General features: G+C 32.2%; 1 protein-coding gene across 1 annotated transcript in view; it reads left to right on the top strand.

Annotated features, from left to right (window-relative positions):
• Positions 1-201: 201 nt before the first annotated feature.
• LOC105330583 (receptor-type tyrosine-protein phosphatase epsilon) overlaps positions 202-23,694 on the top strand; it is a 150,631-nt gene continuing 127,138 nt past the window's right edge. Inside the window, exons 1-6 of the mRNA XM_066065878.1 lie at positions 202-334; positions 787-1,017; positions 2,531-2,785; positions 3,584-3,718; positions 4,306-4,437; positions 6,328-6,465. Of these exons, the coding sequence (XP_065921950.1) occupies positions 250-334; positions 787-1,017; positions 2,531-2,785; positions 3,584-3,718; positions 4,306-4,437; positions 6,328-6,465 (976 nt within the window). The 5' untranslated portion in view covers positions 202-249. The remainder of the gene's footprint in view (positions 335-786; positions 1,018-2,530; positions 2,786-3,583; positions 3,719-4,305; positions 4,438-6,327; positions 6,466-23,694) is intronic.

The raw sequence follows: 23,694 nt of genomic DNA, 5'->3' as shown, positions 1-23,694 counted from the left end.
CCAAAAACAGCTAGTGCTAATTATTTTCATTTTAAACCCAAGGAAATTTAATACAAAGTTATTAAATCTGACAAGTAAAAATAAAGAACGACCGTGGATTCAAACAGGATCCTTGTACTAAAAACTTCCTCGTTTGTTTTTATTTTTAAAACATGAATTTTGAAGCGAGAGTATTTTCATACAAATGTTTAGTGGTATGTTTCATTACATAAAATTTGTTTTAAAAGATACATAGGTGATCAATTCGTTATGTTATTTCTGTATTTGCACACTAAACATCACTTTATTTTCATCACCGGATTTTGTTTTCTGCTAACAGTTTCCAGATCTTATGGTAAGCCAATCTTTATCTACCATTTTATATTTAAAACACCAATGTATAAAAGTTTATGGATTCTAATTATTATCAAAACAAAAGTTTGCCAATAAAGAGATCGTTGATGTACAAATGAGTCAACTTTAAAATAACAATGTTATATGGTTTCCAATAGTTTTTTTCTATTGTTATAACTTAATCGGTGTATTTGTAGAGTGTTAAGAATACCATTTATAGACTAAAGATTTACCCTGTCTTATTTATACACCTCACATATAAACAATTGCATGACTTGTGTCAAATTTGATGTCAAGGAAAAGATTTATATTAAGGAATCTAGCAGTTCATAATGAACATTCTTTGCAAACCACTTGATATGTCTGTACATACGGCAAGAGGGAACACAATGGTTGACAAAATACAATAAACCAAACGTGTGAGGTATATATATATATATTATTCTTTTGCAGATAACATAGCGCATAATAAACAGGCGTATCAACAGAATCAATTTCTCGCAGGAAACGACAAATATGATGCCAGTAATGCGGTAGATGGACTGAAATCAGATCTGACAAGTAATGGAGGTCAATGCGCAATTTCAGCAGCGAAGCAGACCGCCACCTTGTGGGTGAATCTGACTGCGATTCACAGCATCCATCATATAACGATCTACTTTATGACAAACGATCTTAAATGGGGTAAATATTCCTTTCTTCCAGTATCAAGCATAACTGTTTTTATAGTATTTCATCAACATCATAAAAAATACAGTTTAAAAACATATTTTCATTATCAGTTTTAAATGATGGAAAGTAAGGCTATGAAAAACAATCATAAAAATTAATCTCATAAAAACAAGTCATTTAAAAAGAAAAGTTATACTAACTTTTACATTGTTTACGAATATGAGATAGTCTACTGCGTTATCGAAAACAAATCAAAAAAGTCTTGGTTTTATCTTTCGATAGTTTTGAAAATTTTACCCCATTTAGAATCACAAATAAATATATAATATACAGCTACATGTAGCTCCAAACTAACCTTATTAACAAAACCAGTTTTTCAATACATCATTTGAAGTATGTCTTTGTAATGTAAAACACCGTCTTTAAATAAAGGTGCATTAACCGATGTTACCCCATTTGGAGTCACAAATCAATATATAATATACAGCTACATGTAGCTCCAAACTAACCTTATTAACAAAACTAGTTTTCCAATACATCATTTGAAGTATGTCTTTGTAATGTAAAACACCGTCTGTAAAAAAGGTGCATGGACCGATGTGCAGGTTAACGATTGGGCATATAATTTTGAGGAGTTGATTTTAATCAACTTTCCTCTGCAGTTACTCAGACAAACCGAAAGTGAAACAGTGTTTGGACCTCAGCACAAATCATTGCTGCTGACAAGACTTAGTTCTTGAAAATAACTGATCAATTCGATGTAATGTATGCTAAAGCATTGGGTTTTTTTAAAGGAAACTTATTTACAAATACCTTAAAAATAGTCAGATTTTAAATGGTACGAACAAATCAAATATTTTTTGTAGTCATATGTATTCCTACGCCAGAGTTCAATATAGTCTCGTTCAAATTGATGCTCGGCTGTCTTCGTAAAACCTTGTAGGAGATTTACGGTGTCAGCCGAGCGTTTGGTTGAACGAGAGTAGAGTTAAATATTGCTTGGATCCATTCAATTTTCGAGAAATATTTCTATTACTGATACATAGTTTGATTGAGTTAATTTTATCTTTAAATATTATTTAACATGATTCATATGGGAGGTTCTCTACATTCTTGTCGAAAAAGTCCAAAAATGCATATTATAAAAATGTGCGTAATTCAAATTAGAAATTACATGTTTTTACATGTACTTGTCATGCATAATAACATATTATTGATTTTAAAATAAACAAACATCGACAAAATCAACTCCCGTCAGTTCTTCAGTACTTTGATTAACCTTTTAATTTAATGATTTGAAAAGTAATGGTTGATAAACGGTCCCCGACATTTTTTTTCTATAAATGAATACATCATTTCTTGATGTAGAGAAAAAAACAAAACCTGCCAAATCTTACACGTAATAAAATTAAAATATGGACTATCAGATGAATGAAATCTGTCTGCACTACGTCGATTTGAATTTATTTTAAATGCCATTCGCATATTTCTCTTAATACACATGTATCTCGAAATTATTATATAGGTTCTTCCAATATCTTAACACCGCTGTTCCTTGGATTCTCTGTGTATGTCTCCAATACAACAGACAGATTAGAAGGGATGCTGTGTTTTAAGGACACCAACTTAACACTAGACACAATACCTGCTGTGTTCACCACTGCTTGTCCTGTACATGGACAATATGTAATATATTATAACGAGAGACTATCATGGCTTACCTATCCCAAAGAATACTCTCCATATGCTGAAAGCAATTTATGTGAGGTTGAGGTATATGGTGAGTCTTTTATTGATTAACTATCATAATTGTATTTGTATAATTTATATTCTATGTCATTATAGGTGCGTAGATTATCAGGCATATTCTCAGGTTTTCACTAACTTTCAAAACATTGACGATTCCAAAGCTACAGACGAACGTTTAGCTTTATCTTACTGTATTATCATAAAATATGAAAAGGCATAATATTTGAATTTTCTGCATCAAAAGAGTGTTCTTTCGTGAATGTTTCAACGTTAACAAAGGACACAGTTGGGGTTAATTACGCATCAGTTTCAAAGTTCATTGATTTTTGTATTAGTATTGAATTATTTTAGCCTCGTCGTCCTTATCCGTGTCATCTTTGAAAATTGGAATTTAAATAGTTTTAGAAATGTGTGAAAATAAGAAATTACATAAAGGCAATAGCTTAAGTAGTGCATTTATAAAATCTAGCATATCATTTATATATCATACCAAATCATTTCATAAAATTGTAAAAGTTATTAATGAAATTGTTGTATCTGCTCTTAATGAAACGCAATGAAGTAAAGCGAACATCAACTCATTGAAAAAAGAAGCAAAAATGTATATCATGAAGCAGTGGTTGATGTTGAGCGTTGAAATTTCATCTATAACAATTTTCTTTGTGTTGATAGTCGTTACTGATATCATTAAACAGTCCATATCAGTTTAAGCTCTACCATTTAAGGAAGGCTATGTATTTCATCAACGTTGTTAGTGAGAGGTTAAATTGCATTGGTTTCTATACAGTGGTATGATATTGTTACTGAGCTATTTTTTTGACTTTCACAGGCTGCGCAGTTGGTGAACATTTTGGAGTTAACTGTTCCATTCCCTGTCCAGATGTCAACTGTCAGTTTTGTCAAATAGAGACGGGCACCTGTCAGGGCTGTAAATCTGGGTACCAAGGTCACCGATGTGAATTGGGTACATTTTTATTTGCTACAATTAATTTACATTTCCTCCATTCTTATCTCATTTCCTTCATTTAAAAGTATTATCAGAACAAGACCCCTTCATAATATTTTTTAAAGAAAATACATTGCTGGAAAATATACTGACGCTCTTTTAAATCCTTTTGACGTATGCTTTTAGCCAATCCATTTTACATGTAGCTCCATTCATATAATAAGTTGAATGTTAGAAGTTGGTAATTCCTATCCAATTATACATTGCATGCAGCCTTAGTCTGGGGTCTGCATAGCTCTCCCTTACCCACGACTGTATTTACTTTATTCTAATAAGAACATACTACTCACACATAGAGTAGTTTAATTTTATTAAATGATCAAATCAAAATATTTAAGATGTGAACGTTAAAAAGATATAGATTCCATTAGTCTTCGGTTACGTATCTATATACGTAGGCTGAGTACATTGTATTTTATAAATTTGAAACATAATAGACACAGAATGACTTCTTCATTCAACAAAAGGTACACCTCAAATTTCATCGAAAATAATAAAGATGACACCTCGATTTATGTAATTTATCAGTGATTCATTATCTCTAGCATGTCCATACGGGTTCTTCGGACAGGGATGTGGTGATGAATGTAACGAGAAATGCAATGGGTGTAACACTCTAAATGGTCTGTGTGATTATGGATGTAAATCAGGCTGGACGGGGAATAACTGTAATAACGGTAGTAAAGTTGTCATTTTAAAACTTCAATGCATTTTCATATTAATTAATTATTTATTATCATAACTGTATTTGCCTCCTTTATATTCTGTCATTTTATGTGCATAAGTTGTCGGGCATATTCTTTACTTTTCACTAACTTTCAAAACATTTACGATTCCAAAGCTACCGCCAAACGTGTAGCTTTATCTTTCTGTATTATGCTAAAAATTATCAAAAAAACCATTATATTTAAATTTTCTACATTAAAAGAATATTTTTGTGAATATTTTAAGGCTAAATAAAATGAACACAATTGGGATTGATTACGATACAATTTCGTAGTTTGATGATTTTTGTCTTTGTATTATTTTAACTTTGTCGACCTTATTTGTTCATGTAATCTTTGAAAATCGGGATTTATAATAGTTTTAGAAAAATGAGTAAAGAATGAATTAACTAAGGATAATAGCTTAAGTAAAATATGTTTAAAAGACTGGTGTATGAGCGTGCTATTAAGCAAACCTAATAAATATTTAGGAAGATAGCTGACGTTGCCAGACTTTCTCCATCCCACGTAATCCGATCAGCACTTTAATTTTGTGAATTCGGGAACTATTTTGCCTCAGACATGTTCACCTTCAGTGAATTACTGTAGTAACACCTGCAATGCCAGTCGATCAAGATCATTTTACGTACGACTGAACACTAAGTCTACACTCTATAAATTGAAAATATATACGTATAATATTCGTTTAATCTAGTCTTTAACCTGTTTCAATTATAGACTAATAGCATGTCTATATTTTCTGGGGAATAACGTATATGTATATAGTTAACAGTTATTTGTAGCTTTATACAGCTCGCATTTCTTTTTATTTCAACCGGTTACAAAATATTAGCTGTGTACTTCTAGCGATAATGTGTAGTGTTGCAAAGATGATATGTGTTTGTTATGTAGATGTTCCAAGTCTTCTTGGTTACACGTTTAGCTTTTGAAAAAAAGCTTTCCGATCAATCATATGTAAGAATCAGAATTCGGTGGCCTCCCATAGTCACGGATTTTCTTCATACTATACAATTTGATAGATTTTAATGAGTAAAAAACCTAGCACCATTTATTTGTTGCTGTTTGGTCCTGTCATAGTAACAGAGCGTAAAGATGTAAAAATGGCATTTTAATGTTTATAAGAGAACTTATTGTGAGTAACGTCAACAACTTGAGGCTTTTAGAGAAGAATATATTATGAAACAAAATTGTCATTTTTCAAGAAAAAGAAAAAAAAAACATTTATGGGAAAAAATATATTTTTAAAGTGTATATTTCAATTATTTGTTTGGTTCAAAAATAATAATGTTAAAATGTTGGGGAGACAAATATTAATTGTCGGTGCCTTATTATTAATCAAAACGTCTATTTCAGCAATGTCCATGAAAAATAACTGACCTGCTTTTTGTGTACTACTTAATTTTTGACAAAAATCAAATAATTATCTTTTTATCTTAATGAAGTCTCTACCAATCAAACATTGATAAATTGATAATTTAATCAAAATACAACGATACCAGAATCTCCTTTAAAGCATGTTAAAGAGTTTTTTTAAAGAATATTAGGCATATAACTTAATGCTCCTAATTTAGGTTTGCTAATAAAAGTGAATGTGTTTTTAGGAAGATTTGTTATACTACTTGGCGCTTTTTTTCAAATAGTTTTTATAAATTTATATCCTTTATATTTTAAGCTCAAAACATTGTATATAGACAAAAATGATATTATATTTGAATATGGAAACTGCTAAATATTTTAGAGAAAACATATTTTTACAAAAAATGCATTTACGGGTCACTTTAATAATAAATAAATTTGGTTTGGAAATGTATGGCATATATAAAGTTGTTTTAATAATTTCAGAGTGTGAAGCTAGAAAGTATGGGATCAACTGTTCAAAGAATTGTGGTAATTGTCACAATCAATCCAAGTGCCACAATGTCGACGGATCCTGTTCTGGGGGATGTTCTGCTGGATACACGGGGTCCCTTTGTACTGAACGTAAATATAGTGTTTGAACATGAATATTTTCATATATTATCTAAATTTATCTTAACTTTCTACTTTTAATGCATATATTTAATATTTGACTCTACGGTATTTAATTTTAAATTATATCTTTTGCCATTGAAATATATTAAAATAATATTATCCCCGATCAAATCCAAAAATCAGATATTCACTGCAACTGGTTGGATCGGCAAATGTTTTTCATCATCGTTACAATTTATTTAAATAGTGATTCAGAAGCAAAAAGAAAAATATTTGTCAGAATGGCAACGGTAGCTTATGATTTTAATCGTCACTGTGAATTTTGCTAAATAATTTTGATTTGACCGTACTGTTGAATGAATATTCAACAGCCAACAATCCTTAAGGTGGCTAACTACACTTTAAAATATTTTCTCAATTCAGCAGAAAATTACTTGATAATGAAAGATGTCATAATGGATAAGAAGTATTTAAGTGAAATAGGCAAACAATGTGCAATTTTGGATGACACATTATATTTTCTTAAATTTAGTTAAGTAAACATGAACAAAAGCTCCAGGCGGATACGAACTCATATTTACATTTTACATATATTTTGCATGTAAAGCTACTGCAGATGTAGCACCGTAACACAGAGAGGGTACTAAAAGGTTAAATCACGAGTTTTAATTGTGACGTCACAAACGTTGAACGCTGATAAATACAACGTCGCAAGCGAAAATCAAATATCACGCTTGTGGCTGTTACTGTGGCTCTTCCATTAATTTGAACTTACCCATAGTATAATACAGTAGTTTGAGGTATAATTCGCATTTGCGTCCAAGGCAAGAAGGTAAAAAAAAATGTAAATATAAGTATTAAATCCTTATTTTTTGAAAGATATAGTCTCATAACTGCAACGGTGTGTGCAAACAAATTTTCATAACGTGCTAACGCGCGTTATTCAATTTGTATGCACACACCGGTGCAGTTATGAGACTATATCTTTCAAAAAATAAGGATTCAATACTTTAATATTCAGCGGTTCAGAAGCTCAATACTTTAACCACTGAGCTACGACGATATACAACCTTGTCGAAGGATATAAACAGTTTAACAAAACATTAAAATCGCCATCGTGTGACGTAGTGTCTTAAATAGTGTAAGTCTGGGTGTAGTGAGGTACCTTAATGGTATTTGGATTTCATATACGTTAGTGGTATAGTTGGTTGAAACCAAGCCCTTCTTCAGACTGACAAGATGGTGGTATGTTCGCTTTAACTCAACAGGTCGGTTATTTTCGGCGTTTTTTATATCCTTTAAAACAAGTAACTGGTATTCTTTACCATGATTTCGGACCTGTTCGGAAGAAATGGTGGGAAAAGTACTTGTCAAGAAGAATAGAAAAGCGACAGATGCACAAAGCAGCAGCACACATCATGTTCTCGTACCGACTGAATCAGCGTTTATAGCCCAAACATCGATACGAGGTAACCCTTTAAGGTGGATTACGGGTGTTTTACTCCTTCGGCAGAGTCCACATTTAGTTTTGAGTATCTTCTCGAGTGGTTTATTGGTGATTTACTTTTCTATTATACTCTTCTGAGAGAAACAATACAAGACATTTTTTTTTATTTCACTGCTATACTTTTCTTACAGAAGGAATCCAAGCCAATCTTACTGTCTTTGTATGAAATGTTCATAACCCAAGTTAGGTTTCGGACAGCAAAAAAGTGTCTTGAGTCTTTACAATTGTCACATCAATGAAAAAATAGTTTTCAGGATTGTAAATGAGTTATGTCTGTAAAAATGCAAACCAGAAGTGTGTTATAGGTCAATCAAATACTGACAACTTATCATTAAGCTCATTTTAAATAGACATTAAATAATCAACAATGCAAACAAAACAAAGACAAATAAACGTTCTTTGATGAATGAATTTAAAAGTACGGTTGTTTTCTGTTTTGTTTATTATAGAGCCTTTATTCAATGTACAAAATTCCCGCCAAAAGTAAACCGTATACAAAACTAGAGCAGAGCTCGTGGCAAAGCCCCGAGTAGGTCTTCCGTTGTTGCTGCGAGTTGAAAATATATGTTACATGTATATGGTGTCAAACGATTATAATGACTATATTTTCTGTTCTGCTTTTGTTATAAAAACGTGTTGTGATTGAAAGCCTGTATATAAAACGTGTTTTGAAAAAAGAAAGGAAGAAAATATTTTAGGAAAACTATTTGTCGAGCAGAGTTTATGTAATCGTTTCAAACATTCTTTAAAAAATGAGATGTTTAATGGCTAGTTAAATTTTCAAAGGGTAGCAAGCATTGTTATAAACAGTATGTACTCGTGATTCATGTCAGGAATTGTATTTCTTTTTTAAACTAAACGTGCCTACAAAACACGTAAACTTTTCACAAAGATAACTTCTATATTAAAATATTTCTAAATTTTTGAAGACTATGTGCAAGTTTAGAATTGCATGCTGACAAAATTTACAGACCCTAAAACGTACTACTACACCAAAAAAGCGTGCGGCCTACGTGCGAGAAACGTTTCGTGTAAACCTTTCAGAGTTTCGTGTAAACCGTTTAGCGTTTCGGGCAAAGCGTGCGAGAACCGTGTGAAACGTTCATCAGATTTCATTCGGAACTCCCTGACAAGTTAATTGTTTCAAAATGGCGCCCGTGTTTTACATTACTTTAACAAAATTGAACGAATTTTTAACAAACAAAAGAAAGGTATATGTATTAAAAGACGACTAGTTACAGAGTACATGTATATTTAACGTTTTCATGCGATGTTTCAGTACTGAAACAATATTAAAATTCGCTATACATAAAAAATATTAAATACAGTTAGTGAAACATGATTTCTATTGGAACAAACCTAAATCAACTTTAACTTGCACGATCATGTTTTGATAGGCATGTATTTTTATTATTTATTTACATCGATAACTCTTACTGATAACTCTTACTGAGACCATTCGGCTGTGTACAAGCAGCACACATAACCTCGGACATCGGGTGAGACCTGCACCTGGCTGAACCTGTCAATCAAACTCTGTGTATTTGTTTTCATTGGATGGTCAGGCGTCTCTCTTTTGTCAAAAGCCAATGGAAAATTAATGACTTCAAGGTAATCGGAATCAGTATTTGATGAAGCAATGAGTTCGTTTCCACAATGAAACTACAGAAGTGATTAATATGTGACCGATAGAACCTAATCTAAAGTTGTTTAAACTCATGTGAATATTTTTTAAAATAATCATCGAATGCCTCAATTCAGGGCATTCCTTTATCGTGCTAGCACCTACCGCAAACATGGAACTTTGATTATAATTTGATTTCATTTTTAAACTATCTTGTACGCTATCGTATAAATCAATGCTTAATCAACTGTACAAGTAAAATAAATTTATCTTTTCATCTTAAACCAATATAATAGTTGAAAACATAATAAAATATAGTTGTGTCCGTGCAAAATATGAAACATAAACGCGTCATAAGGAACATGTACAAAAACACGAACCGACCGCGGATCACTTATCCACTCGCGCCGGATCTCCTCAGCCATGTGCGAGGGATGATCATCATTTAAAGGTTTAATATTTGAGGGGGGTTGTTGATTTAAAACATTAATTGTACAGTTTTTAAAGTACTTTACCTAAACAAACCAACCATTAGTTGTCTAACGATTTTTCCGATTTGGAGTAATATCGTTCGTTAATATTCATTTACACTCAAATATTTAATTAAATATATATACAAGTAGGACAAACTTTTATAACATAAAATTAAAACAGTTCTTGTATATACGGCTATATTAACTCAAACACGTTCATATGCATGTAAGTGTAAGTCGCGGTGTGCGAATCTTGTGTATTAAATAACCGCTTACCGCTAAGTAATGCAGCCGTGGCTGATCTCCTCGGCCGTGGGCGAAGAATAGATTACGTAAAGGTACAACGCACAGAAACGCACAGCTCAGAACCAAGGAAGATTTCAAAAGTTTGCAGTATAATGACCTTACTCTATCAAATAGAAGTTATATATTTTAAACTTAAACCCCACAATTGATCTATGTCTATTATTGCTTTAGAGAATGACATTGCTTTTATTAATTAAATGAACTATTTCTTACTTGACATCCAATCGTTTAATCCACAAAAGATTTTGTGTAATAAAATCTAAAACAATTCTTGAGTTCGCGGCTAAATAAACTCATATATGAGAGACGCAATTCTCGTGTATTAAATAACCGCTGACCGCTAGGTAGTCCAGCCGCGAGCATGGTAACCGATTTTCTCGGCCGAGGGCAAGGGAGAGCTTACATAATGGTACACACACATGCAGCTCTGATTCAAAGTAGATTTTAAATGCATGGAGTTAATAACTAAAATATAATGCATAGAGTTTTTTAATTCCATATTTTGTGGTTTACTAGAAAAGAAAAAGAATGTTTTGTTTTCCAATTGCCGTTTTTAATGATTGTGCACTATAAGAACTTAACAACAATGACTTTAACTCCTAAAGGAAAAGCTTATACTCAAACAACAAAAAAATTCTTATGAATTAATGCCTCTTGTATAAACCAGCATACTTTCTGCGGCAACTTTATGCCAGTTGTACGCACAAGGACTTTCGTTAACTTGTCAAATGACAACAGGTACATGTCAACATGTAAAGCTTTTTACACTCATACTACACAAATCACTTATAAAATAACATTGTTACGACCTTTATGAGATCCCAACAAACAACTTTTCCAGCGACAGCCATATCAAAATCCTAACCGTTTTTGAGTTATTAAGCAAAAACTTTTAGGGGCTATTGGCCCTTAATTGAAGGGGCCAGCCCTTTTTTATTGGTGTTAAATGAAAGCCCTTGATATTCTGTACAACTTTTATTCAACATGTCTTAACAAAATATTTTTCGTTAAAAAGATATAAAGGAAAATATGTCTAAATTTTTGCACTTTTTGGAATCCTGTTTTTTGACCCCCTACCTTTTCCTAAATAAAAAACGTAATCTAAAAACAAAAACTAATGTGCACCACTACAATGTCTCTGCTATTCAAATTCGTTGGATTCCCATTCCCTGCTATCATAGTCTCGGAGCCTTTGTCTGGAAACCAAAGGCCCTAAAAAAATTTAAAAGGGGAATAACTCGTTACCGGAAAGGGAATTCTAACTTTTATGAATTGAGGAAGATAGTGTTTTGTAAAGTCCATTAGCCCTGAAAATTTGAGCAAAAACCGTTCACAAATGAGCACGATATGAAGCCTCAAAGTTCGCGTCTAGGAAGAAAAAAAAAGAAAAAAAGAAAAATAAGAACTAGAGCAAAGCTCGTTGCAAAGCAACGAGTGGGTCTTCCGTCAATGTCAAGAGTAAAGCTTGATGTTCCTGCAAGAAGCAGAGTGTTTAAATCAATAACAAGAGCAACTTAAAGTAAAAGATAAAAATAAATACGAATGATACTATGTACGAATTAACAAAAACCTTAAGGATTCTAAGAACGACTTAACAAAAATATAATTCCGAAGGTGTCAAAGTACTTAACAAAATTCGAATTATTTTTGGTACGAGTTTGAATTTTACGCTATTTTTGAAACCAAAAACGCAGAATCAAGATTTCTGAAAAATCAATTTTTAAACCCCGATATCTGTTATGCATCGTCCGATTTAAAAACGGATTTTAGTTTTGTACTCATCATGAAAATTACCGTAGGTTACATATGTTTAATTTTTAATATTGAAAAACAATGAAAAACTAAAACAAGAGGCAAATTGGCCACATCTCTCACCTGAGGAACAATAGGTATGATAAAATCAGCTTAATGGGGTCACAATGCAAACTACCTGGACAATGTACAATAATACATGTAGATCCTGTATAAAAAAAATCCATTTTTCCCCCTAAAAATTTTTATGTTTATAATCATAAGTTCCTTTTCTAAAAGGATGATTTTATATTGATTTTATAGTCATATCGCATGTTGAGTATTGCAGTTCTCAAAATGATCCTTAACAATAGTTTATATATGTATTATTATATTATTATATTATTATATTATATTCATATTATATTCATATACTCTGAACCTTCTTGTGAGGCCAAAGAACTGTCCTGGGGCCAAAGTCTTAACAATTATAAAGAATCATCTGGCTGATTAGTTTCGGAGAAGAAGATTTTTAAATATTTACTCTATATATTCCTATGTACCCCCCCCCCCCCACCTATTGTGGCCCAAACATATCCCCGGGGTCATGATTTTCACAACTTTGTATCTAACACTACATGTACCTGAGGATGCTTCCACATACATGTAAGTTTCAGCTTTCCTGGCTGATTAGTTTCTGAGAAAAAGATTTTTAAAGATTTTCTCTATATATTCCTAATATGTAAAAATCTATTCCCCCCATTGTGACCCCACCATACCACCTGGGACTATGATTTAAACAAACTTGAATCTACACTACCTGAGGATGCTTCCACTTTAATTTGAGCTTTTCAGGCCTAATAGTTTTTGGGAAGAAGATTTTCAAAGATTTTCTCTGTATATTCCTATGTAAAACTTGATCCCCCTCTTGTGGCCCCTCCCTACCCACGGGGACCATGATTTGATCAAACTTGAATCTACACTACCTGAGGATGCCTCCACACAAGTTTAAGCTTTTCAGGCCGAATAGTTTTTGAGAAGAAGATTTTTGAAAAATACCAACAAATTTTCAATAATTCTCAATTACCTCCCCTTGAAAGAGGGCGTGGCCCTTCATTTAAACAAAATTGAATCCCCTTCACCTAGTGGTGGTGCTTAGTGCCAAATTTGGTTGAAATCTGCCCAGTGGTTCTTGAGAAGAAGATGAAAATATGAAAAGTTTACAACAACGACAACGACAAATTGTGATCAGAAAAGCTCACTTGAGCCTTTGGCTCAGGTGAGCTAAAAACAAAATAAAGGAAACATAATTGCATACTTTTATTGAAAAACAATTTTTCACAGCTAACAATTGTAAATTACTTTCAACAGCCATAATTTTGTTTGTTATAATTTCTTATCAAACACAAACCACAACAAGGCATGATGCTTTCTTAAAGTTCCATTACAGTAACTGTTCATGAATTATCCGATTTAATTTGAATTACTGGTAAATAGTCTGTAGAACACATTAAGGAATATGCATGTGGGTAGAGGTGACAGGTTAACCTCAAGAGCTGAAAAGAATCAACAGGTAAAAACCATGTGGCCACCAATAGCTGAAATTAAAAAAATTAATAAGCTGTGTTAATACATGTACCGGTACTAATAATAGCTGTGTTTACATTAACATATGCATATATAGTATTTCTGAAAAAAAAAAATACACTGACCATGCAGTGTAATTAGTGTGACATATCCCGATACGTGACATTAGATGGCACAGGACAGTTTTTTTTATACATTTCATTGTAGCCTGGGGACGTGTGTCTTCGGAACCCTGTAACTAGAATTTCCTCAGTTCCCATTCAGCACAAATACCTTTAATTCACTCTTTATAAGGCCAATCACCAATTTCTGAAGAAAAGTACTAGTCAATTAACCTGTAAAATTTTCTACACACTGGTTTTTATGAGATTTTGACCCTTCCATATTTTGCTAATTTTTCATGATTTTTCAGCTTTTTAGACCTCCCCCAGCCTGCAAAGGGTTAACCTTCTGTACCATGTGCATGTTGCAACATCACATGTCAGAAACTTACCGGTGTATAGTTTATAATGCCCCGTCCACCTACTTTTCGTGTTATTTACCCTCCCGTCTGTAACTTGCATTTTCACTGTCTAAAGTCAACACAACAGTCATAGCCGCAGGTTTCGCATTTTACTTCTGAATCTCATGTACCTAACATATGGGGCCTACATATTGAATATCAATTTCAACAAGAGACATCCCTCTAACTAATGATAATCATTAAAAATCATTTCATGAATTTTAGCAACACTCATAAGCCTTCAAGTACACCAACTCTCAATTTTACAAAAATATTGACGGGTACTTTATCCATAAACTGTCCCTTGCTGCCTTTAACTTACACTAACATTCTCTGAAAAGTCATCTTGTCTTAAAATTACAAAGCTTATGCTATTCTGAGAAAAAGTATACCTCATTTTGCCAATTCCATTAAGGATTAAGAAAAATATGGCCATTTAAGTGAACCCAGCATTTCCACTTTCTTCTATTTAACACAGATTCATAGGGCTCTCCATAAAATAAAGCATCTTTACCTAATCTTATAGTGGTCAACTGTTGTTCAACCTCCCTAAATAAGAAACCTTATTCAAAACTACATACATATACATGATATTATCATGACAAAAGCATCACATCACTTATAAATACCCTTACATGTATACCCTCCCCCTATTTTTTGATTTTCCTAAGTTAACCTAATATTATGAAACTTGTGGCAATTCCATTAAGGATTAAGAAAAATATGGCCATTTAAGTGAACCCAGCATTTCCACTTTCTTCTATTTAACACAGATTCATAGGGCTCTCCATAAAATAAAGCATCTTTACTGAGTCATTTCTCACACATATTTAAAAACAACCATCACTGATATTGAAATTTGATCTTTTCTTGATAAATGGATGAAATGTAACATTTTTTTCACAAAAAGACATGCAGCCATACATATGCATGTGATTTCTTGTTTTCATGAAACAGTAAGCTTATAATCATTTTTAGTGATTATCTTATTTATTCTGGTTTCTAGTCTCCTTTTAACTTTGCTAAAATAGTAAGACCTACAAGTGTGATGTCTGCTCTTAATTAAAATGAAATTCAAACACAACCGGGTACCTGGGGACGGATGAGAATTCCATGATAAATGTTCAAATTTTACATGTTTTCCTACATTTTTGATGCATATATACAATAAAAGGGTAAACATTTGTTGTTTCTTGGTCATTTCGAGAGTAATTATTATAGCAGATGTTATTTCAAGGTCAAATGTACATTTACATATCCAACATGTAATGGTAATGGAGACAATTGGAAAGAGGGGGTAGCTTTTTGAATTCTGTAAATATATCTAAAATATCACTTTTGGATAGGAAGGAGCAAAAACTTGAGTTTTTTGACATATTGAATACTTTGATAACTGCATTTGTCTACATGTGAATTTTATTTGAAAGAACAATATGCTGTTTTAAAAAAATTGAGTTATATAAGTCAGGTTGCTTAATGTTATTTCATGAAATCAGACAGCAAAATTGCTGCAAATTTATAATTTAAATAATTCAATTGATCAAAACTCTTTTACTGTGCAGTATTAATTCTTATCTCGGTAATTAACTTAAGCCTATTAATTGTCATCAGGATAGGAAATACCTACTTTCTAAGCCAATTTACTCTAGTGTTGGTCATTCTACACATTTAAAAGGGATTTACTTCCCTTGTATATTATAGCTAATAAATCATGTAATGACATATATAACCAACAAAATCATCCATTTTCCCAAAATAGACTACTTTTGGTACAAAATCCACTCAAAATTACAGTTAAATGAGAAATCTGAAAATACCATGTAGTCTTGAAACTTACACTAACATTCTCTAAAAAGTCATCTTGTCTTAAACTTACAAAGCTTATGCAATTCTGAGAAAAAGTATACCTCATTTTGCCAATTCTATTAAGGATTAAGAAAAATATGGCCATTTAAGTGAACCCAGCATTTCCACTTTCTTCTATTTAACACAGATTTATAGGGCTCTCCATAAATAAAGCATCTTTACCTAATCTTTTAGAGGTCAACTGTTGTTCAACCTCCCTAAATAAGAAACCTTATTGAAAACTACATACATATATTACATGATATTATCATGACAAAAGCATCACATCACTTATAAATACCCTTACATGTATACCCTCCCCCTATTTTTTGATTTTCCTAAGAAGCATTAGTTTGAACACTTTAACCAAATATTATGAAATTTAAATGCTTCTATTCTGATCAATTGAATTTTTAAGCAGCGTGAAATTAAAACCATCGCAATTGATACTTTAGTCAAAATTATGAAATTTTAACACGGTGGAATTAAAACAACTTACAGTATTTCATCCGAACAGCCTCAAAGTATAATTTTCTGCTATACCATTTTTTAAAAATGAATTCTACTGGGGTTTTTTTTTGCAAATAAATTTAGCGAGGATTTTTTTCTCTTTTCTTACTAATGACAGGTTTTAAAAACAATATCATGTTTAGTATGTATAAAATTCCATAAACAATTTTACAAAGCTTTGGATTTTAGTTGCACAATGAAAAAATGAAGGATTGCACGATAATACATGCTCATTTTCAAATTTAAAGCATTGTTGATTTCTTTTCCTAGATAGAGATATGCACAAAATGATGTTGCTCTGTGATGCTTTGCCAAGATTAAAAGCATGAGAGAGAGAGAGAGAGAGAGAGAGAGAGAGAGAGAGAGAGGGAGAGAGAGAGAGAGAGATCTGAGGCACATGTAGTAAAAATTATTACATACATTTGTCTTACTGTAAAAATTGTTTACAATGTAGATGTGTTCTGCATGTAAAGTTTACCTAAAATGAATCAATAAAATTCAATATATATAAAAGATAAACTAATCTCAAAGAATTTACAATGTTCTGTGAAATAATCAAATCTTGAGAACAATGTTTTATAGATATCAGGGAACATTAACTTAAAATCTGAACTTAAAGTTCTTTTCACCTTGCACTCTGTTTTACATGCTCTTTCACAGGCAATAATCATATATAACGGCGAGCCAGACAAAAGTTCTAATTTTAATTAGACTGAATATTTACCATGTCAAATATATTTATTTAATTAAGCACAAGCCTGTCTGAGTTCTTTAATTCATTAATTAAGTGGAGGTGATATGGTAAAGATCTGCTATATTCAAATATTTAGGGTAAAGTTATCATCATGCAAACATGCACTCTAATTACAACATTCTACTCTTGTGTGCCTTTGGACCCCCACCACTTTTAATTGCTCTGTTTTACAATGTGTGGTGTGTTGTTCAATACACAATAAAACCTCCTAAGTATTTTTCTTTTGGTAAAAGATTCTTGAATATCATTCATACAAAATTAAGGCATAATTGTGTTCTCAATTGTGATCTTTATCGGTGTAACATAATAGCCAACCCAATGTGTTCATGTGGAAGTTTAGAAGATGCACATTACTTGTTCTTCGTTTGTAAAAAATATTCATCATTAAGACAATCATTTATGTATAATCTTTTATCACTGAACTTTTTGAATATAATTGATGTACATTTGTTACTTTGGGGTGACAACACTTTATCTTATGATGAAAACATAAAAATATTTAAAGAAGTTCATACATTTATACAAAAGTGTGGTAGATTTATCTAAGTTTTTAAATTATTTGCATAACTTTCTTATCCAACCTAATTCTAATTCTAGATTTAAAACTAATGATTTATTTGTATTTCATTACATGTTTTATAACTGTTATCAATGTTAACTGGCATTGTATGGCACTGTAATATATTATGTACAAGGAGAGGACATTCTAAGTTTTTGGAACTTGTGTCCAATCCTTTTGGCATTAGTCAATAAAATATGTTCAACACAACACACAATAAGACATACATATACATAATAATAAATAGAAATTCAAAAGAGTAGTGTGCAAAACATACACGTGAAAATACATTGGACAGATAATATCGCGAGATTTCTCAGACTCAAATGGCCGCTTTTATATTGTTACGCACGTCAAAAGCGGAGGTTAGAGTCAGAGGAATGTCGGATTAGATTGAAAAGTGCACAAACACTTTGAAAAGAAAAAGTCAATACGACATATCCTGTATTGAAACATACCTTTATAATCTGTCATACGTTAGTTGAGCTGAAATTTCCACTATCGCGGTCTTGCAGGCCATTCTTCTGACACACCGCTATCAGCTGTTGTTCGCGGTCAAAACATGGCGACTTGACATGGGGAATCGTACGATAATTATTTCGATTAAAACTAATAAGACTAATAAAAACTAACAACGTAATTATCGATCGAAGTAAGGAAATCGTTTCGATAAACACTCTGATTAACTATATAAAAAAGGAGTTCGGTTTTATGACCTGTACGAAATCTTTTCAGCGGGAGTTACTTTCAGTGGGAAGTTTGCACTATTTTTTAAACCAATAACGAGGAATCCACATTTCCGGAAAAATCAATATTTAAACCCCGATATCTCTGCAATGCAGTATCCGATTTTAAAACGAATTTAAGTTATGTATTAAGCTTTGCAAACTATACAATATGCATATAATTTTATGTTTTTTATAAAGTTTTATGACCAGTACGAATTGTTACAGTAGAAGTTACTTTCAGTGTGAATTTTGCACTATTTTTGAAACCAAGAACGCGGCATCAAAATTTCCGGGAAAATCAGTTTTTAAACCCCGATATCTCTGTAATGCATCCTCCGAATTTTAAACGGTTTTCAGCATTAGATTCAGCTTTAAAATCTCTACAAAATACGTATACGTTTTTTGTTTGATCAAAAAATTCAATTTTTCGAAAAATTTGATTCGCTTCCAGTTTCGACCGGAAGTGACGGATTGTTATTATATAGCCTCATTACAGAGGTAAATCGACCAAATCATAACCATTGAAAATTTCAAGCCTCTATCTTAAAGCGTTTTTGAGAAAACTCCCGGACAAAATCACTTTTTTAAAATTTTAAAAATGACGTAACGTCAAAACGGAAGTGACGTTGTCTTTAAAACTTTAACATCTTGGAGGGACGATAACTTGCTAAAATCTCTGGAAGTTTCATTGAAATCGGTTGAAAACTTTTTGAGTTATGAAGCAAAAAAGGAGTCAGAAAAAAAAGAAAAAGTATAATAATAATAACTAGAGCAAAGCTCGTTGCAAAGCAACGAGTGGGTCTTCCGTTAATGTCAGAAGTAAAGCTGGAAGTTCCTGTAAGAAGCAGAGCTCTTAAACCAATAACAAGAGTAATAAAAAGAAAAAATTGAAAAAAATCGAATTATTCCTGGTACGACTTAACAAAATCCGAATGATTTTAAGTACGAATTAACAAAAACCTTTTTGATTTTTAGAACGACTTAACAAAAAAAATCCGAATGTGTTAAAGTACGACTTAACAATTATTTTTGGTACGAGTTAACTTTACGATAAACATTATGCTATTTTTTAAACCAATGACGCGCGGAATCAAAATTTCCGGAAAAATCAATTTTTAAACCCCGATATCTCTGTAATGCATCGTCCGATTTTAAAACGGCTTTCAGTGTTAGATTCAGCTTAATAAGCGCTACAAAAAACATATTCATTTTTGATTTGATCAGAAAATTCATTTTTTCGAAAAATTTGTTTCACTTCCGGTTTCGACCGGAAGTGACAGATTTTCATTTCGAGCCTTATTACAGAGGTAAATCGACCAAATCATAACCATTGAAAATTTCAAGCCTCTATCTTAAAGCGTTTTTGAGAAAAGTCCGGGACAAAATGACTTTTTGAAATTTTTAAAAATGACGTCATGTCAAAATGGAGGTGACGTTCTCTTCAAAACTTTAATATTTTTGAGGGACGCCAACTTGGAAAAATCTCTGAAAATTTCATCAAAATCGGTTTAAAACCTTTTGAGTTATGAAGCAAAAAAGGAGTCAGAAGAAAAGAAAAAGAATAATAATAATAACTAGAGCAAAGCTCGTTGCAAAGCAACGAGTGGGTTTTCCGCTAATGACGAAAGCAACGCTAGAAGTACGTCTAAGAAGCAGAGTTCTTAATCTAGTACCAAAGAAACCTAAGTACAAAAAGAAAAAAAATCGAATGATTCTTGGTACAACTTAACATAATCCGAATGTTTTTAAGTACGACTTAACCAAAAACCCTAAACCATTTCAAGAACGACTTAACAAAAAAACAATGTGTTTAAGTACGACTTAACACATTTGACTTCGTACTGTGTGCTCGTTGCGTCATTAATTGTCAGAAACTTATCGATGTAAAGTTTACTTTACTGTACCTCTGTGAATATTTTCTATGTAAAATTACTATGAACCAGACAACATTGAAATGGTGAACATTTCAAAGGGCCCCGCTTATGTTATTTCAGAGAATTCTGCTTTGACCTTGACCTATAACTTGAAATTTTTCCAGCTGGCATAGAACTTTTAATTCAATTTCATTCCCATAAAAATAAATGCAATTTTGTTCAATCTGACCAAGAATAAGCATAATTGGAAAATAATCTACTGTCTAAAACTAATTTTAAAAAGATCTGCTATGACCTTCACATTGACATACTTGGTTCAAGGTCACTGCACGCCATTAACCAATAAACTCTGTAAAGGTAAAATATTAGCCAAATAGGGGCTAAAAGGAGAGTATATCTATGCTCTTAAAATATGGATTTTTGTGTGATCTGATATGACCTTGACTCTTCATCTACAAATATCATTCGAGGTCATTGCATATATTTTGATCAAAGGCATCATGTGGGTGAAGTATGAGGCTGAATGGAGCAAAGGGAGAGAAGATATACTCCGGACAAGGATTTTTAAAAACATAATTCTGCTATGACCTTCATAGTTTCTTTTCACTGAAAATAGGTTCAAGGTCACTACACACCCTTTCACCCTTTACTCAAAAGCTCTGCTTATGTGAAGTCTGAGCCAAATAGGGGTAAGTAGAAATTATACATGCTCTCAAAAAAGGATTTTTGCATGATCTGATATGATCTTCACCCGTTACCTAGAAATTTCATGCAAGGTCACTGCACATCGTTTAACCATAGAGACACTCTGTGAGTACTCTGGACCAAAGGGAAAAAAGAAATGCCCCAGACAAGGATTTTATATATATAATTCTGCTATGACCTTAACCTTATACCTAAAAACATGGTTCAAGGTCACTGCCCATCCTTCAACCAAAGGAACCCTGTGGATGAGGTATGAGCCAGACTGGGCCAAGGGGAGAGAAGCTATGCTCCTGTCAAGCCATCTCGGATGGACAGACGGACAAATTGATCACTAGAAGACGCCCGCATAAACATGCCTTTTTATCTAATTTAAAATAGTATCCATGCTATCTGCCCATGGTGAATAGTCATCAAAACTATTCATCAGCAGAATTTGATTTCCCTCCTTTTTAAGGTGGTATGGGACATCTGTCGATATTAATGTGGATTAAAGTACTATATAATTCAAAAATTTTCACCGGTTTAGAATTTTCAAATTTTACAATATTTAACCAAAAAATAGCTTTTAAAAATATTTGAAAAGGTAAAAATTGTAAAAACCCCAGCGGGATTCGAACTCATGACTTACAGGTTCCTAGTAAACCCTCTAACCCACTGTGCTAAGGAGTTAGGTGACCATTTTTGAAAAGAAACTACATGTACTTATATAATTACACTTTATTTTATTGTTTATTTCGATAAACAATACGTCACAACATGGAAGTGTCCCATATCACCTTAAACTCGGAACACCTCTGACCTAATAAGATCGCCGCATTAAATACAAAGTTTGATTTAACTCTAATTTGTTTATCATCAAGAAATTCTGCATCGCTGACAAATAAAGTTTTCTTCTGTATAATGAAATACCAATTAACTGACTATTCGGACAATAGCAAGTTTATTGTCCCACTCCACAGCAACTATTTCCATTGGCTTTGCCTCATTAAATAGTTGCTGTCTTGGGGGACAATAAACTTGCTATTGTCCTCATACCCAGTAAATACTAAATAGGCATATAATATCCCATCCACCTACATTTCATGTTATATAACCTGCCGTTTGTAACCTTCAATTTCACTGTAAAGTCAACATATCTGTCATAGCCGCAAGTTTCACAATTTATTTCTGCTTCTCATGTACTTAAAATTAGGGGCCTTAATATTGCTTACCAATTCCAACAAGAGACATCCCTCTAACTATTGATAATCATTAAAATTCATATCATGAATCTACGCAACAATGATAAACCTTCAAGTACAGTCACTCTCAATTTTACAAAAATATTGACGATACTTTATCCGAAACTGTTCCTTGTACCTTTAACTTAGTACACTAACATTTTTATGAAAAGACGGTTTGTCTTAGAATAAGAAAGCTAATGCAATTCTGAGAAAAAGAATACCACATATTGCCAATTCCATTGAGGTTTAATAAAAATATGGCCATTTAAGTAAACACAGATTTACAGGGTTCTCCATAGTAAAACATCTTTACCTGACCTTTTAGAGGTCAACTTTTGTTCAACCACCTTTAAAAAGAAACCTTATTCAATACAACATACGCCTACATGATATAATCATGATAAAAGCTTCACATCACTTAGAAATACTCTTACATGTATACCCCCCCCCCCAATCTTTTGATTTTCATAAAAAGTCATGGTTTGAAATGTTTTACCTAATTTTATGAAACGTGTGGCAATTTCCTTGAGTAATTTCTCACACATATTTGAAAAAAATCATCAATGATTCTAAAATTTGATCTTTATTTGTTTATTGTATGATTTGTACCATTTTAATTAACAAATACACAGCTGTCCTGCTTGTGATTTCTTGTTTTCATGAAAAAAGTAAGCTAACAATCATATTTAGTGAATATCTAATCTATTCTGATTTCTAGTCTCCTTCTAACCATGCGAAAACAGTAAGTTACAACCTACAAGTTAGACATCTGCCTTAAATTAGAATTAAATTCAAACACACCCAGGTAGCTGGAGACAGAGTTGATTTCAATGAAAAATGTTCAAATTTGACATGTTTTTCTACTTTTTTATGTATATATACCTTAGAAAGGTAGAAATAGGTTGTTTCTTGTTCATTTCAAAAGTAATTATCATAGCAGATGTTATTTCAAAGTCAAATGTACATTTACATATCCTACATGTAATCTTAATGCAGACAATTAAATAGAGGGGGGGGGGGATTTTTCAATTATGTAAACACATCTAAATATCTTTATGAAATAAAAAATAAAGGAAACATAATTGCATACTTTTATTGAAAAACAAATTTTCACAGCAATTATGAATTTCTTTAAACAGCTTTAATTTTGTTTTCATAATTTCTTATCAAACACAAACCACAACATGGCATGATGCTTTCTTCAAGTTCCATTATTGTTCATGCATTATCGGATTTAATTTGAATTACCGGTAAATAGTCTGTAGAACACAAGGAATATGCATGTGGATAGAGGTGACAGGTTAATCTCA

Source organism: Magallana gigas, chromosome 1 (genome assembly GCF_963853765.1).
Source record: "Magallana gigas chromosome 1, xbMagGiga1.1, whole genome shotgun sequence".
In the NCBI taxonomy this organism is placed as follows: domain Eukaryota; kingdom Metazoa; phylum Mollusca; class Bivalvia; order Ostreida; family Ostreidae; genus Magallana; species Magallana gigas.
This window is presented reverse-complemented; position numbering and strand designations above follow the sequence as displayed.